This window comes from Garra rufa, chromosome 21 (genome assembly GCF_049309525.1).
Source record: "Garra rufa chromosome 21, GarRuf1.0, whole genome shotgun sequence".
Classification (NCBI taxonomy): Eukaryota; Metazoa; Chordata; class Actinopteri; order Cypriniformes; family Cyprinidae; genus Garra; species Garra rufa.
In genome coordinates this window covers 3806864-3824194 of record NC_133381.1, presented here as the reverse complement: position 1 = coordinate 3824194, position 17331 = coordinate 3806864, and the positions used below count along the sequence as shown (strand labels likewise).

At 36.7% G+C, this 17331-nt stretch overlaps 2 protein-coding genes across 2 annotated transcripts; one reads left to right on the top strand and one right to left on the bottom strand.

Moving 5' to 3' along the window:
• Nucleotides 1-327: 327 nt before the first annotated feature.
• tmem151bb (transmembrane protein 151Bb) lies at nucleotides 328-9117 on the top strand. Its single transcript, XM_073826827.1, has 2 exons — nucleotides 328-936; nucleotides 3552-9117. The coding sequence occupies exons 1-2, from the start codon at nucleotides 850-852 to the stop codon at nucleotides 4947-4949; spliced, it is 1485 nt and encodes a 494-aa protein (XP_073682928.1). The 5' UTR covers nucleotides 328-849; the 3' UTR covers nucleotides 4950-9117.
• A 147-nt stretch (nucleotides 9118-9264) lies between these two features.
• On the bottom strand, nucleotides 9265-17296 carry LOC141295591 (calpain-1 catalytic subunit-like). Its single transcript, XM_073826826.1, has 22 exons — nucleotides 17164-17296; nucleotides 16734-16982; nucleotides 16317-16386; nucleotides 15703-15821; nucleotides 15483-15616; nucleotides 13807-13981; nucleotides 13510-13590; nucleotides 13318-13403; nucleotides 13156-13227; nucleotides 12512-12672; nucleotides 11587-11750; nucleotides 11482-11493; nucleotides 11188-11396; nucleotides 11055-11088; nucleotides 10920-10976; nucleotides 10687-10744; nucleotides 10520-10584; nucleotides 10308-10376; nucleotides 10127-10205; nucleotides 9919-10035; nucleotides 9616-9671; nucleotides 9265-9516 (listed from the first exon to the last, which is right to left on the bottom strand). Exons 2-22 carry the CDS (start codon nucleotides 16968-16970, stop codon nucleotides 9490-9492), a joined length of 2082 nt encoding a protein of 693 aa, XP_073682927.1. The 5' UTR covers nucleotides 16971-16982; nucleotides 17164-17296; the 3' UTR covers nucleotides 9265-9489.
• Between the last annotated feature and the right edge of the window lie 35 nt (nucleotides 17297-17331).

Sequence of the window (17331 nt, the reverse complement as noted above, 5' to 3'; positions counted from 1 at the left end):
AATATCAGTTTGTAGAAAACATTTTTTTTTAATATTGGATACAGTATTTAATTTCTTTGATTGCATGAGTGAAATTTTCCCAGGAGCATGTGAATTTATTCTGAAATAATTAAATTCAAATTTGGGTGAAAGTGCATCAAAGGTAGTTACTTAGGTTTAATAATAATGCGAATTATTTTACACTATTTCGAGAAAGCATAATTTCATTCAGGTCCTGGCTACAGTATTTCATTTCTGTGATTGCATGTGTAAATTTCGCCAGAAGCTTGTGAATTTTTATGCGCTCGGTTGTCGACATCTGCTGACAGGAGCTTCACCGAACACCACCACCACCACCATCCTTCTCATCATCCTCCACCCCACCCCTCAACCTCTCCCTGCGGGAACGACAATATCCAGCTCTTAACACTCCCAATTTGGAATTGCAAATCCACGCCAAAGGAGCCAGTTTGAACGGCATAAACCACATTCTTTCTTTAATGGCGTCAGAAACGCGTCTCACGCTCGCGTTATCGCACAGGAGGTATGGCGGCTAATCAGACGCTCTGTGAATCCGTATCAGTCAGATTTTCAATGCATGCGTTGTGAAACGATCATTTAAGCATATTACCGATCTTTATTAATCATTCAAATGATGCATATGCGCGCATACGGTGCACAAATCGCCTAATCAAATCGCAGGTGTTGTTGCAAACAGGATTAAGCGATGAAATTCAATTTCAAAATGCATGACGGAATGGACAGACTGATTTGAAAGCGCTGGTTGCGTTGGTGTGCGTTTGTAATTACTGGATGCTGAAGAGTCTGGGGAGAGTTTGAGGTGGTCCACACCCCGTCATTGTTCCAGACATGTCCCCTCCAGCATCCGCTGCGACAGCCAGTGAAAGCAGCACCACCACTGTGTTCGAGGACGATCCGGACGGCACTAGAGAGGAGGTACTCAATAACTGATGTGCTGTTTTCATTTTGCAGTCATGACGATGCGTGAACAGCGCGTGATACGCGAAACAAAAAATGTAAACATGAGCGTCGATGTTCACAACATGGAAGCATGCGGGTTCATGTGAACACCACTGCAGGGTGAATGCATGAGCAAAGATTGGCTTTATCAAATAGCATCCAGTTCGACAGTCTTTGCTATTGTAAACAATAGAGGTAAAATCCACTAATGCATGATACTACATAACATGTGGCACTTGGTATTATACCTGAAGTAATGCCAGAGCCAGTCATAAACAAATTGATTGATCACATATTCAAGCATTGATAGTGATGAACCAATATACTGGGCAGGCCACTTGACAGATTACTGTAAATGTAATGTAGTAGTGCATACTAAACCAATCTAAGATGGTTTGAATGGTAGCTATGCTGGTCTTAAAGGGTGAAAAATGTGCAAAAACCCTTTAAATAATATCTAACACTGAGCTGGAAGGCCAACAAACCAGTTTTGGCATGATTTATGTATGGTTAATGAACATTCTTAAATTATCAATTTATTTTAAATATTGCTCAAAATAAGTGTTTAATAAAAATAAAAGTAAAAAATAAACAGTAAAATAATTTGGGGAGACCTACAGTCAATGATCTAAGGAGAGGAAGGTTTTACTCTTAGAATATACCAAATATGCATAGGTGACAAGAATAAAAAAAAAAAAAAAAAAAAACAGTAATGAAAAAGGGGATTTTGTATTGTTTTAGTAAATGTCATCTAAAAAAAATAAATCAGAACACCAGATTAATTCAGATTTAGAAAAGAAAGTTCAAGATACATTGAAATATCAAAGAGATATACATGTATTCTTAAAAATAAAAGTGCTTCACGATGTCATAGAAGAACCTTTTTTTGTCTAAATTGTTCCATAAAGCACCTTTCTGTTTTACAAAATGTTTGTTGTGGTGAAGAAAAAAAAAAGTTCTTTAGATTATAAAAAGGCAAGAAAGAGATGGTTCTTCAAAGAACCTTTGACTGAATAGTTCTTTGTGGAATCAAAAATGGTTCTTCTATGACATTGCTGTGAAGAACCTTTTAAAGCACTCTTTTTTTTTATAAGAGTGTAGATTCTGGTTCGATGTATATTTAATACACCAATTTTTTATATTAAAATGATCAAAAAGTGGTTTGAAAGAATGATTCAATGATAAATGTATTTAACAGTTACTTGTTGCCACCTAGTAAGGAAACAATGCAATCAACACAAATGTTATTTGAAGTGCCAATTACTTTTTAAAAGATGACTTGCTCCATTTTGATCACTACCATAGACGTCAATGTTTATATTTGAACTATGACCTTTAATCCTAGTATTTCTGTGATAATATGATTGACTATAAGACAGAAATAATACTGGGTTTAAAAAGGTTTAATAGACACTGGCAATCATTGTCATTTAGTAATGAGATCTCGATCTTTTAACGATTAATCATGCAGCTCCAAGGTGCATAAAAAAATGCTAAAAAAAAGAGCCAATGATGGTACATCTAGCATGCATCTGACATAAACATTACATGAATTTACTATAATGTAATGTGTATGGCAGCATTATGTCATCCATCTCTAGATACTGAAAGAAATGTTGGTCAACAGCTAATAGCCATTAGAAATGTGCTGCTCTGTGATAATGATGGGATACTGCACAAACACTAACCAGTAAAAGGAATACATTTGTGCAAATCCGCATCTCACTTTGAGACATCATGCTTGACATTGCATTTTTATAATTAAAGGATTAGTTCACTTCCAGAAAAGATGTATAGATAATATACTCAGCCCCTCGTCACCCAAGATGTTCATGTCTTTCTTTCTTCAGCCATATAGTGGATTTATATGGTGTCCGTGAGTTTGAACTTCCAAAATGCAGTTTAAATGCAACTTTAAAGAGCTCTAAACGATCCCAGCTGAGGAAAAATTGTCTTATCAAGCAAAACGACTGCTCATTTTCATTAATAAATCAATATTTATACACCTTTTAACCACAAATGCTCATCTTGTCTAGTCCTGCGATGTGCATGCATTGAGTTCATCGCGGCAGAAGTACCAACCCAGTGTGAACACGCAAAGATGGTCAAATGCCCTTTGCAAAAAAAATAAAACAGTGATGTAGGACAATCTTGAAGTTGGAGGAGAAAATTAGATGGGAGTTGACATACCCTAACTGTCTTGACTGGACACATACGCATGGCAGAGCAACACATTTGTGGTTAAAAATTGTATAAATATTAATTTAAGAAAATGACTAATCACTTCACTAGATAGATCTTCCTCGGCTGGGATAATTTAGATCCATTTGAAGCTGCATTTTTGAAGTTCAAACTCGCAGGCACCATAGAAGTCCACTATATGGAGAACATTCTTAAAATGCTTTCCTCAAGAAACAAGTTCCTTACGACTGAAGAAAGAAAGGTATGAACATCTTGGATGACAAGGGGGTGAGTAAATTATCTGTACATTTTTGTTGAAAGTGAACTAATCCATTCACTCTGTTCACCATTTCCATGTCCTTTTTAACTCATCTGCATTCTCTTTGCTCTCTTCCGTGGTTGGTGAGCAGCAGAGGCCTGTGAAACAGTCGCTGAGCAAGTCCATGTGCAGAGAGGTGTTCTGGAAATGCCTGCTGCTGTCCATGCTCATGTACGGCTGCATGGGAGCCATGGTTTGGTGCCACGTCACCAAGGTCACCCGGCTGACCTTTGACAGTGCCTATAAAGGGAAGTCCATGATGTATCATGACAGTCCCTGCTCCGACGGCTACATCTACATCCCCCTGGCCTTCCTCATCATGCTTTATGTCGTCTACCTGGTGGAGTGCTGGCACTGCCATGCCAGAAACGAACTTCAGTACAAGGTGCACATGGAAGGGATTTATGAAAGAGTCCAGAGGATGCAGCAAGCGAAGCCTTGCATCTGGTGGAAGGCTATCAGTTATCACTATGTGCGGCGGACGCGGCAAGTCACGAGGTACCGCAACGGAGATGCGTACACAACCACACAGGTGTATCACGAGAGGGTGAACACGCACGTAGCCGAGGCAGAGTTCGACTACGGCCACTGTGGAGTTAAGGATGTCTCCAAGCAGCTAGCCGGACTGGAAAAGTCAGCCATCACCAAACTGAGGTTCACCAAGTGCTTTAGCTTTGCCAACGTGGAGTCCGAAAACTCCTATTTGACCCAACGGGCAAGGTTCTTCACTGACAACGAAGGATTAGACGATTACATGGAGGCTCGTGAAGGCATGCACCTGAAAAACGTAGACTTCAAAGAGTACATGATTGCCTTCTCCAACCCCGACCACCATCCTTGGTACGTCTCCAACTATGTCTTCTGGACAGCTGCCTTTCTTACCTTATCCTGGCCGTTACGGGTGCTGACGGAGTACCGCACGGCCTACGTCCACTTCCGTGTGGAAAAGCTCTTTGGTGCCGACTACATACCTGTGACGCCCTGCGACGAGAGACCTTACTGTAGACGCATCCCGAGGGTCAACACCATCGACAGCACCGAACTGGAGTGGCACATTCGCTCCAACCAGCAACTGGTTCCCAGCTACTCCGAAGCGGGTCTGATGGACCTAGCGCAACGTTCAGGAGGCGTTAGACAAAACTGCGAACGCTGCCATCGGGCCATTAGCAACTCCTCCGTGTTTTCCCGCAGCGCCCTCAGCATCTGCAATGGCAGTCCACGAATTCCCTTCAGCGGGAGTCGCTTCTCCTTGGGAAGGCTGTACGGTTCCCGACGCAGTTGCTTTTGGAGAAGCGGAAGCTTGGACGAACCCGAAAGTCCCAGTGAGAACACGCGATGCTTATCCGGACGGATCAACGTTGACGAGGAAGATCCACCTCCCTATCAGGATGCGCTGTACTTCCCGGTGCTCATCGTCCATTGCAGTGAGAGTTGCCCCAATCACCGCTCCTTCCATAGGAATAGCTCTTGCGTGGAGACATCTTTATGATAGACCTCTGATCACTGGAAGAATTTCAAAAGACGTGAGAGTTTGCAACAATGCAGAGAAATCTCAATACCAGACGTGTCCTGTTACTCAGGAATCATTCATTGGAATATTTATTGGCCCTCAACACTGTACGCTTACAACAATGGACGGAGCAATTGATACATATTTATAGCAATAATGCAAACAAAGCATTGGAGTGCAAGTAATAATTTTCACTAACTTGCTATCTAGGACAGCAAAAACGAACTGTTTTGTTCACACGTTCTTGACAGCTATAAAGAACAATGGCCACCGAGCAAAAACCAAGTCTTTTTTCTACAAGTATGAGCATTTTCACCTTTATGGACCTTTTTAAATGTTGCACTTGAAGATACATCTGTCAAATCATCTGTAAAAGAATGTTACTTTGTTTCTATCATGTAGTGGATTCCATTGGCCCATAAAATGTATGGTTTACATTCATATAAGAACTCTCCTTATGTACGTGAGAAAAAAAAAAAAACTTTGTACTTTTATTGTGATTTAACCGTATCAGGCAGAACTATATACGATTATGAACTACTATGGCGATGTTTGCAACACTATCTCAAACCACTTAGGAAACCATATGACACATTTCAGGCTATGCAACTATTAACCTCTGGTATGTTACGCCTTTAAAACGTATATACGATTTATAATGGAATGTATGACTGTTGAAGCTTTTCTATACATCGCTTATATAGTGTACAAAATGTTAGACAGACATGAACAGGTTTGACTATTAGTGAATGTTTTAGGGGTTTAATGGCTGGCGGCTGCTCTTGTTCTTAGCCAGAAATTGCAGTGGAACAGAGTAAATGCAAAGGATCAATTCAATAGCAAATAGGTTTCTTTATGCAGCTATATTTATTTACATTAACCACAACAAAGGTGCAGCTTCATGAAAGCTCCATTCAGCTTGGTTTTACCAATGATCCCTGAATGCTGAAAAATAGTATTGACCCTCAACAAAGGTCTAGAGTTTTCCAAAGACATTTTTTTTTTTATCTCGTTCATGCAGTCGATCAAGATATAGCTTATATATTTCTGGTCTGTTACCTGTTGTGTCTAAAGGTTGCAAAAGCATTTATCAACATTGTGTCATATCACTTTTATACTGCCTAGATATTGTATAACATAACATATCTTGAAAAAGTAAAAACGCCATCTCTATGCTGCCTTCATGTAGCACACATTAAACATTATGTTAAATGGACATAAACTCACTGAATAAACTGCTTGTGGATACACAGAAATGTGTAAATGGGACTAAAAGGCAAAGTTAGGTCATTCCAGTTCTGTTTTTAGTTTGATTTAAGGAAGTATTTCTATAAAAGAGTTTATAAGTCTGCTCTGGTCAAACTTTTATCTTGATTATTGACAAAATGTCAAGAAAACAAACAGTACGTTTGTTAAGGTCATAAAGTTAAATGATTTTAATGTTTATCTTAGCAAACTGATTTAATATGATGAATGTTTTAGACAAAAACAGACCAACTGACACCACGAAACATTCCAAGATTACATCAAATATTACTTGCATATATTTTCAGTTGATTTTAGACCAAAATGATAACATTTCCTGGAGGAACAATAAGAAAAGGCAGAGTGCAGGTTACTTTTTCATTGTGCACTTTCGAAAACACACCTCTAGATGGCAATAAAGAATGTCAAATAAAATATCATCATAAGTAATTCTGCTGTATAAGCAAGCTATATATTTGTTGTCTAACTGCAAATAACTAAACTAAACAGTAACAATAACCAATTGGTTCGGATGGCTCCACACACTGATGATAGGAGACTTGGTGAGCTTCTGAAACAACATGCGTTTATGAAGTTCCTGTGTGTTTACACTTGTTTTATGTCTAAATCAAAGAAAAAATTAAACAGCTTGAATAACTGGTTGAAATCACACAGAAAAGACTGGAGTAAAGGTACACGTATTGAAATGTCTGTTTGGACACAAATGGTTCAGTCATGGTGATCTCAAATAACCTTGTGAACTATTGATGGACGTTGACACAATGCTTTTGTTATCAGTCATGTCCCACCCTAAGTATATACACAGAGACGAGGAAAGCCTGCTTCTGTCTACAACAGGCAAAACAAAACAGGTAATCATTTACAAATCCTGTCGGGATGAAGGAAAGGTACAATTCCAAAGGTTTAGAAACCTTTATAATTTACCTCTTTTGCTGACCATACTAATGCATTTGGGGGTCAAAGACGAAGGTGTTTAAGCATAAAAACAAGAAACAAGGCTTTTCCAAACAAATATTAAGAAGTAAATGTTTCCTTTTTATTTTAAAAGCATTTGTGTTTATTTCCCTAATTTACAGAAGACACCCACTAAAATGTCATTCAGTGCAACAATCCTGTCAGGCATATTTACAACAAAAATCAATTTACTACATATTTAAAGACAAATAACTTTCACCTCAAATAGTAATTAGTTGTCATTCTACGTTTTTAAAATTTGCCACCATCCTTGGTTTTGCCCATTTGTCAGTATAAACTTTTTAAAACTTTTTTTTTTTTAAACGTAGTAAAATGTAAAATACTCCCTTATTCTTTTATATACTTTAATATGTACAAGTCAGAATAAGCATGTTCTTTGAATATTTACATAAATATTGTTACACTGAATGACAAAGTAACATTATTTCAACCAAATTTTGACATTTTTTTCTACAAAAACATATTTGAAGCTTTAAAAGTAGACACTTTACTTAAATTCAACGTGCTTTCTCTGGACATAAAATCACTTTTGTAAATTTCTTTTGATGTGGACATCTTAACGTCTTTGACCCTTGGATAATAAAAATAAAAAAGTCTGCTAAATGCAAAGCTTTCTTAAGAATAACTGTAGACAATATTTTCAACCCAAGACATTATTTTCATGTTAATTGCAAATACTTCCCTATAGAAACACATTGCCACCATGTAATGTTAAAAAATAGGGGAGTTAAAACTGTTTTATTGTTTAATCTCACAGTTCAGATTTTTTGGAGAATTGTCAGAATTGTGAAATATTGACTCAAAAAAAAAAAAAAATTATTCAGAATTTTGAACTGTAGAGCACAATTAACTTTTTTTTAATCTTTGAAACAGATTAGTTAGATGTACACGATAAGGGATGAGGGGAAAAGTCTGAATTGCATCTAAATTGTGAAACAAAAAGTCACAATGACCCTCTTTTTTAAAATTCATAACCACATTTAGGACTTTTTTTAAATCAACAAAAGTAAAAAAAACTGCATTACTATAATGAAGGCGAATGAATTTGACCTGGATATTCATGAGATTCACTCAGCAAAGGGAAATATGTAAATATGACAATGGATGATGTCTTTCATGGTAAAAGAAGAGTTAAACATTGCATTACTCAATCTTTAAAATACAAAAATTACTGACTGGAACGGTAACCGGAAGATTGCAGGTTCAAATATTTTACAACCAGAAAACACTTCTAAAAGGACCATAGTATTACCATGTTTCTAGACATTTAACATAGTATTTTAAGTACCTTGGAGTAGACTAGGTAAAAACCATAGGCTACTAAATAGAAATGATACAACCACAGGGTCAAACAGGTAGCTCTTAAAGGCCTTGAATTTACTTAGTTTTACTATACTCATCTTAAGATGATTTCAGAAATGTTACACTTTAATAAGTGTATTTTAAATAACACAGTAATGTTGACTAGGCTACTCAACATACCAGTAAGAGTTGTTTGTTTATTAGCTTTTGAGGCTAGTTTTGTTTGGCGGAACTGAATCTTGGAACGTGAAAACGTTCGCTATAATAAACTTACCCGTGACATTTGGATATATAACGAAATTCTTACCGATTTTTTAACAAGTTACCCAGCTTTTTGGTTGGCTTCGTGTGCCAACCGCTTAAATCCATTTATACAAAGCTTGTTATCCTTTTAACGATGTCGCGAAAAACTAACAAATGTTGCGCTAATGAATATTTATTAGATCATACTGACGTTATTTGCCTTGATTTGTTAAGGTCACGTTTTTAATTAATTTTAATAAGTCAAGTTCATTGTATTCGAATTTGTTCATTCGCCAGCTGTTTAGCGCGCGCCTGACGCTCAGCGAATCAGTGAGCGCTATTTGGTGAACGTCACGGTATCTAATTACTATTCATGAGCTAAGCTTTTACTGTAGTAGGATTCATGAATTTGAGTCTTAAGTTTATTTATTCGACTTCTTTATGGCGTTATATGAAATAAAAAAACTATTTTAAAGTGTCAAAAACATATAAGCATGATAAAACTGAATTCTGAGGTATATTGATTTATTGGTTGTAAAAAGTATGTTCATCTTGTTAAAGGTGCTATTGAAGCTCTCTCCACAAAAAACACAATACAATCAAGTGGCATATGCACAATCAAACAAATTGCAGCCTTCATTATGCAAAATGTTGCATTTAATTCTTAGATTTGTGTATTTTATTGCTGTATGTAGGCATCTGTCCAGGATCCATTTTCTTAGTCTCATCTGGATCATGAGTACATGGTGAGATGCATCCACTACAACAACAAAGCATTGGTTAATCAACTGTTATAGATTTTTTTTAAATAATCTTTCTATACATTCTGCTTAATTAAATATTTGAATAAAAACTTTACTTCATTTTCTCCCAGCATCATGTTTGGCCCTCCAGTAGAGAGTCTCTTGAATGTTTCTGGTGATGATAATATGAATTAATAGTGAGTGTACATAATAAAGCAATTAACATAAATCATCCAGACATGACGAGAAAATAATGTGCAGTCATTTAATATGAATCATGCATTACAAATGATTAAAATTACAATCTAATTTATCTATCTTAGATGAGATATCTAATTTTTTTTTTAGGATTTTTATTGTACACAATATTCTGAACTGTAATGTAGTGCAACACAGTTAGTCTACAGTTTAAGACTCACTGGCCATGCAATCCATGCGTAGGACGAGCACAATAAAGTTTTCCAGTGTAATTTCACCATTGGAGGCACCATACCGCAGAGCCATGAGATTCAGCATACTGTCACTCAATATAAACCCTTGAAATCATCCAAAATATGAGCATATTTGAGCAAGTTGAGAACATACTTAAGAGAAATATGTCTTTACTTAAAGGAAAAGTAAAGTTACCTGCGACCCTAAGAGCATTTTGGAGTTCATTCAGAGACAGACTTCCAGTGTGCGACACATCCTTGGCATAAAAGATGTCCTGAGAAACAGACCAGATTATTGCAATCTGTTTCTACTTTAATAATATGCACTTTAAAAATAGAATATGTAATAATAAAAGTTTAGAAATGTGAACTTTTACCTTTAGAAACACCGCTCGGTTCCACAAACGGAGGCATTCAAATTCACTCAGCCTTCCAGTGACGCTGAGCTGTGTTTGTTGTTAAAGAGTATCATGAAACTTGTAAAATGTAACGAATGTGATTTTTTTGTTCTATAATTTAAAAACATGCACAAAGTGACTGAAACACAGATTTCTGAGAATATTCTCTGATTCTTCATATTCGAGGATACATCCATCAGTGCCACCATGCTCTTACACAAATCCAAACTGAATCCTCTTGTCTTTTGTGAATGTCCTGAAAGATCAGACCAAAAACATATGCAGAAACAAAGATGACTGGAAGCAAAACAGCAATATGAGAAATATGAAAAAAATATGAGGTCTCTAGAAGAGTCACCTGCATAAAGATTCTCATTCAGAAGTTTTTGAAGGCCCTCAGCGTCCACTTCTCCATACTTACATAAACAGACAATTATGATATGATTTTACATACATAATATCAGGAAATATATCAAGTGCTACATAACTTCCTGTTTGTTTTTAATATCTGGGTTATTTTTGTTACTTTCAGTTGCTTTTTCAGTCAATTTCTAATCATAGTCACATTTCCTGTAAAAAAGTCACATGTACCTTATCAGCATACTTTGAAAAGAGCTGGAAGGATTCGTCATTATCCCTGGGAATAATCTGAGAAAAATAGAGATTGTTTGAAAATATATGTACTTTGTAAACATATATGCAAATAGTCCAAGATGTGCTATATACCTTTGTTCTTGTAATGCCGTATCCAGAAGTGTCTCTGAAGACACAACATCAAAATCTTTAATAATGTTGTCCAATAATACTATATTACACTACAAATAGTTTCTCACATGCCAAATCATGCATAAAATCTTACTCAATGGAAGCTTTTGTCTTTGAGTAGACTGTCAAGAGGAAAGATGCAGCTTCGTTTGGCTGGAAAGTTGAAGGAACGATAAGGTATTCGCCTGCTTTAAATGGGAAAAGCTCCATGATTTCCCGAGCATTGATGTAAGATTCGTTTCTTCCAACGAGACGGGCGTTTCTGAAGAACGAGGCAGGGAATTTTTCCCTTTGGTCCTTTAACTGGCGAATAAGAAACTGTATTGATTATTCTGTCTTTGCAAAACAAGCCCAAATTCAAGTGTTTCAGGAATTTTTAAATACATACATGAGTTGGCACCTGCAGGAGTAAGAGAAAACAACTATAAATGTTCATTCAACTAAAGAAAGTCTTTTGCAAATTCAGAAGTTGCCAGAATGCATTTGTACAAACCTCATAAATATTAAAACCAATGTGGAAATTGGTTGCCAGGTGCCTGTTTCTCTTGTGAGATTTCTGCATGAGAGACACAAGGAGATTTGTAGAGCTTTCTTCTCTGGGGTTTTCACCAGTCTCCTTGAGAGTCACACGAAACTGGGGATTTCTTGAAAAACTGTCTATAAATGCAAAAAAAGAGAGACAGACTGGGATATGGTGATGTAAAAAGAATGATATGGGAGAAAAAATGGCATTCATTGCTTTTGCATCTTTTTGGCTCCCCGTGAAAGTTTAGTGAGCAAATGCAAACATTTTACAACCAAAACCCAAAGCACTGAAATGTATTTTTTCCTCTCATCTCACCATCTCCATAGACTCTACAGCCTTAAACCAAAGGAGATCATATATCTTCTGAGTTTGCTGTCTGAACTGAATGTTATGACATCAAAAGACTGTGAAATAATGGCAAGTCTTTCTATTGAGTTGTCCTCTTGAGCTGAATGCAATAACATAAAAGCAAATGACTCTTTTGAGCCAGTTCTTTTAATGAACTGTTCAGATTCAGAATAGCTCACAATCTCAGATGTTGTAACGGTCTGGGTGTCTGTCCCTTTAAGGCTTGGGTTTCAGGGAATTTCCCTTGCATGGCACTCAAATGTATATGTGGGAGGAATCCTCCTCCTAATCGTTCTTTTGTTGTTTCTTCCTTTTTAATAATAACCCTTTTTGTTAATGGTGACCGGCTTCGTGTGGTTATTAACGCACAGTAGGTTACAATGTGAACAGTTTGAATCAGTCGAATAAATATTTTACTGATTACTTATTAACCTCATATTAAATCTTTCTGATCAGGTATTGAAAAAACATCTGAATCATTCTCTAAACTAAAGTTACTATCACTTTCAGTCTCAAAATCAATAATATAAAGCGGTTGGACTACCTATATCATTTGAGCAACCTCCTGCTGTTGTTCCAGTCACCCACTGGCCTTTGTGCACTTCAGTTTCCCAGGAGGAAGAATGAGATCCAGCAAGAACATTCACATCCGAACAACATATATCCAAATCTGAATAATTCTTGCAGAAGTCCTCCATTGACATCCTGCAGAGACAGAAAACCTGCTGTAAATATAGTGACCCTGGACCACAAAACCAGTCATAAGATAAAACTTTATCATATAAATAAGCTTTCTATTGATGTATTGATTGTTAGGATAGGACAATATTTGGCTGAGACACATCTATTTGAAAATCTGGAATCTGAGGGTGCAAAAATACTGAGAAAATCACCTTTAAAGTTCTTAACAATGCATATTACTTATCAAAAATTACATTTTGATATATTTATAGTATGAATTTTACAAAAAATATTCATGGAACATGATCTTTACTTAACTTCCTAATGATTTTTGGCATAAAAGAAAAACCTATCATTTTGACCCATTCAATGTATTTTTGGCTATTACTACAAATATACCCCAGCGCCTTAAGACTGGTTTTGTGGTCCAGGGTCACATATTGTGATGTATATATAAACATCGAAATAAAATAACTTTAGAGACTTCTGATGTTTATTTCTGCTCACCAGAATTCTCCATTGTCAAGCACAACTTTGTATTTTTGGTCCTCAGGCCGTACATGTTCCCACAAAGGGGATCTAAAGAGAGCAGATTAACAAGATGTCAGATGGACTGATATATAGAGGAATTATATAGAAATTAATTAATTCAAACAGAAAGATTCAGACTTGTCGCTCCAGTCTCTGTTCCACTCTCCGTGACCCCAAGGGTTAAAGATCCTCACCAGCTTCACTGGACGACCTTTACATACAACCTGTGAGAAAACACCTCATTAGATCACAGGAAACATATACTTAATCAACTTAATTGAGGCAATAGACACTAAACACCAAAAAACTGTAAACTAAATTAATTCTCACCTCTGCAACTCCTGTGACTGTGTATGCATGCATTTCCACAAGACCATTGGGCAACACGTTATTTTGCAGTAGACCTGCTTCCTAAAGGAATGAAGTGATTTTAGGACTTTTCTGATCATGTTTATATGGTTTTAACAGTTAAGCTGGTCTGTTCTCAATGCAGGGAAAAACAATTAAATGATAAAATACAAAGAGTCTCAAAATTGCGACATAAAAAACTAAATTTCAAGATATACAGGAAACTATTCAGATAATAATTTCATTCTTTTATAATGATATTAAAGATTCGATCTTTACCCCTCCACGAGTACCACATCCCATCAGGGATTCTGATTGGCTGGCTCGTCTCATGATGTCCCACAGCTTTTCTGATGGTTCACTGAGTTTAATGGTCATGTGTGGTCCACCGGTGAAGTCCATAAGAGCTTCAGATATGTTTCCTGCATCCATATCCGCATACGAGCCACACACTCTAAAAAAATGTAGAAGATAATAATAAGAAGACAATTTTTATGATTCATGAACCAAACTAACCAGCTCTGATAGACATACAGTGGTGTGAAAAAGTGTTGGAATTATTTTTTTGCATGTTTGTCACACTTTAATGTTTCAGATTATCAAAAAAATTTAAACATTAACACACCCGAGTTCAGTTTCTCTAACCACACTTAATCACTTAAATAGGAACTGCCTGACAAGTAGACCAAAAGATCCTCAAAAGCTACACATCATGTTGAGATCCAAAGAAATTCAGGAACAAACGAGAAAGAAAGTAATTGAGGTCTATCAGTCTGGAAAAGGCTGGCTGTTTCTAAGCTTTGGGACTCCAGCGAACCACAGAGAGAGCCATTATCCACAAATGGCAAAAACATGGAACAGTGGTGAACCTTCCCAGGAGTGGCCGGACAAAAAAAATTACCTCATGAACGCAGCGACGACTCATCCAAGAGCTCACAAAAGACCCCACAACAACATCTAAAGAACTGCAGGCCTCTCTTGCCTCAGTTAAGGTCAGTGTTCATGACTCCACCATAAGAAAGAGACTGGGCAAAAATGGCCTGCATGGCAGAGCTCCAAGACGAAAACTGCTGCTGAGCAAAAAGAACATAAAGGCTCGTCTCAGTTTTGCCAGAACACATTTGATGATCCCCAAAACTTTTGGGAAAATGTGAACTGACAAGACAAAAGTTGAAAATTTTGAAAGGTGTGTGTCCCATTACATCTGGCGTAAAAGTAACACAGCATTTCAGAAAAAGAATGTCATACCAACAGTAAAATATAGTGGTGGTAGTGTGATGGTCTGGGGCTGTTTTGCCGCTTCTGGTCCTGGAAGACTTGCTGTTATAAATGGAACCATGAATTCTGCTGTCTACCAAAAAATCCTGAAGGACAATGTCTGGCCATCTGTTTGTGACCTCAAGCTGAAGCGAATTGGGTTCTGCAGCAGGACAATGATCCAAAACACACCAGCAAATCCACCTCTGAGGCTGGAGAAAAACTAAATGAAGACTTTGGAGTGGCCTAGTCAAAGTCCTGACCTGAATCCTATTGAGATGCTGTGGCATGACCTTATAAAGGCAGTTCATACTTGAAAACCCTCCATTGTGGCTGAATTACAACAATTCTGCTAAGATGAGTGGCCAAAATTCCTGCACAGCGCTGTAACAGACTCATTGCAAGATATCGCAAACGCTTGATTGCAGTTGTTGCTGTTAAGTGTGGCCCAACCAGTTATTAAGTTTAGGGGGCAAACACTTTTTCACACAAGGCCATGTGGGTTTGGATTGTTTCCCCTTCATAATAAAAACTCAATTCAAAAGTGCAACAAACATGCAAAAAACAGAAAATCAGGAAGGGGACCAACACTTTTTCACAACACTGTATTACATAATTTAAAGCAGAAAGTATATAAAAAACCAAAGGTAAAAGACTGTTCATTTAAATTCTTTATGAGTAAATGAACTGAAACATACTTGGCATAAGCTTTCTCTAGCAAAGCAGGCCAGAATTCATTCGGTGTTTTAGACTGAACAAAAATGAGTTGGCCATCAATTGTTGGTAGTTTGTCATCAATAATGACATCCACCCATGATCCAAACCTCCAGAACTGAAAACAAACAATATCAATTTAGCTATTAGAGAAAATACAGGACGCTTAAAATTAGTTTGTCCAAAAATAATTTAAACTTTTACCTTAAAGTGAAATATTCCTGCATAATCCTCAGAGAAACTCTGTTCTTCATGGATAACTTGCTTCATGAATTGTCTTTGAAAAGTAAGAGCTCCAACAGATGCCAGAAACCAGCAGTTACCTTAAACACACATACATGGAATGTATATTTATGTGTGTGTCAAAAACATTAGAACTCCATAAAATGGAAAGCAGCTTATTAAACTCTACTTTAAGTAGCAACTTTTTTATTTGACCCAATGACTGAGTTTCTTTTTTTTTTTTAATGTCTCTGTTTATTTACATTGTCTGTTTATATTAATATTGTGCATACAGTACCACACCTATTTGACCGATTTATTGCTTTATTGCACTGCTGTTTTATCTATTAAGTGGTTGAGACCGGCGACCTTTGAAATTTTCGTCATCTCTAAATGATGTTTCAGTTTTGCTCCAGTTTGCTGTATTGATGTATTTATAATTTCTTATAAAGCATACACTTTCTTATGTGTGCTTAAAGGACAATTTTGGTATTAATATTGGTGGGACTTACATTTATATTAAATGGAATACAATTATGAGCTTCACCTACATTTTAGCTCGTAATCATACAATATATATCTAGTATCAAACCTACCTAATCGACCCTGGAGGAAATCAAACCTTGAAGCTCCTTGGACAATGTAAACAGGGTTCTGCACCAGTTCCTGAAGGAAACAAATGATTAATTTCACACTTTACAACAGATCACAAGGGTACAAATGACTATACAACAGCAGAAAACCTACATTTTTAATTGTAGTCTAAAAATACAAACAAAACCAAATAGCATACAATTCCTTTGTTGTGGATATTATGCTTCACAACAACTCACGCCCTAAAGTCAACATCAACTAGGCACTGGTCAAGAAAAACCTTCGTGATTTGCATTAGCATTTACATTTTGCAACTACATTAGATTTCCCGTGCAAGGCTGTCATGATCAACAAGTTCATTTCTGAGAGTTTCAGATCAGTTTAGTTGATAACTTTTGTGTATAAAGGTGTTTACATACATGCGGTCTTTTCCACACGACTCTCCAGAGGTCATCACGCCTTAAGGGACCAAAACCGATCGATTTCATCTCTGGTGGAAACAAGCTGTCTGTGAATCTCAGTCTTTCCTTCAGGCACAACTGCTTATATCGTTGAAAGTCCTGATCCAGAAACTTCTCAGGATTGTTGAGAGAACCCTGTCCATCTTTGAGGTTACGCTCTTTTAAGATGTTTAAACACACACCAGGTGCTGGCATTGTGGCTCAGATCTGTTGAATAGACAGGCATTTATGGTGAACAAAAGTTTCAAATAGCTTTTATTTCTGCCTTTGGATCATTCATATATCTGCATGCAAATGACTAAACAACAAATTCATTTCCACGCCAGTTGATAGTTTCTTTCTCATGCATGGATATTGTAAATGTAAAAAGAGGAGTTTCAAAACATACCTGTTGTCTCTTACTGTAGCTGGAAGGTTATTCCGTCCTTTTCAACGCAAAGAGCAGGATAAAGTTTCAGGAAAAGCCTTTTAAAGTCTGACTCCACCCACTCAGGAGTGACATAATATTCAGGTCAATATTTAATAGCAAAGTGTCTACAACATATAAGGATGATGA

What these genes read in the sequence shown, in the direction of transcription:
- tmem151bb (XM_073826827.1), top strand. Translation starts at nt 850, where the DNA reads ATGTCCCCTCCAGCATCCGCTGCGACAGCCAGTGAAAGCAGCACCACC. An exon ending in CGGACGGCACTAGAGAGGAG is followed by an intron (nt 937 to 3,551) that starts GTACTCAATAAC and finishes GTTGGTGAGCAG; the next exon opens with CAGAGGCCTGTGAAACAGTC.
- LOC141295591 (XM_073826826.1), bottom strand. Translation starts at nt 16,970, where the DNA reads ATGCCAGCACCTGGTGTGTGTTTAAACATCTTAAAAGAGCGTAACCTC. An exon ending in TTTCCTCCAGGGTCGATTAG is followed by an intron (nt 15,822 to 16,316) that starts GTAGGTTTGATA and finishes TGTGTGTTTAAG; the next exon opens with GTAACTGCTGGTTTCTGGCA. An exon ending in AAGACAAAAGCTTCCATTGA is followed by an intron (nt 11,089 to 11,187) that starts GTAAGATTTTAT and finishes TTGTGTCTTCAG; the next exon opens with AGACACTTCTGGATACGGCA.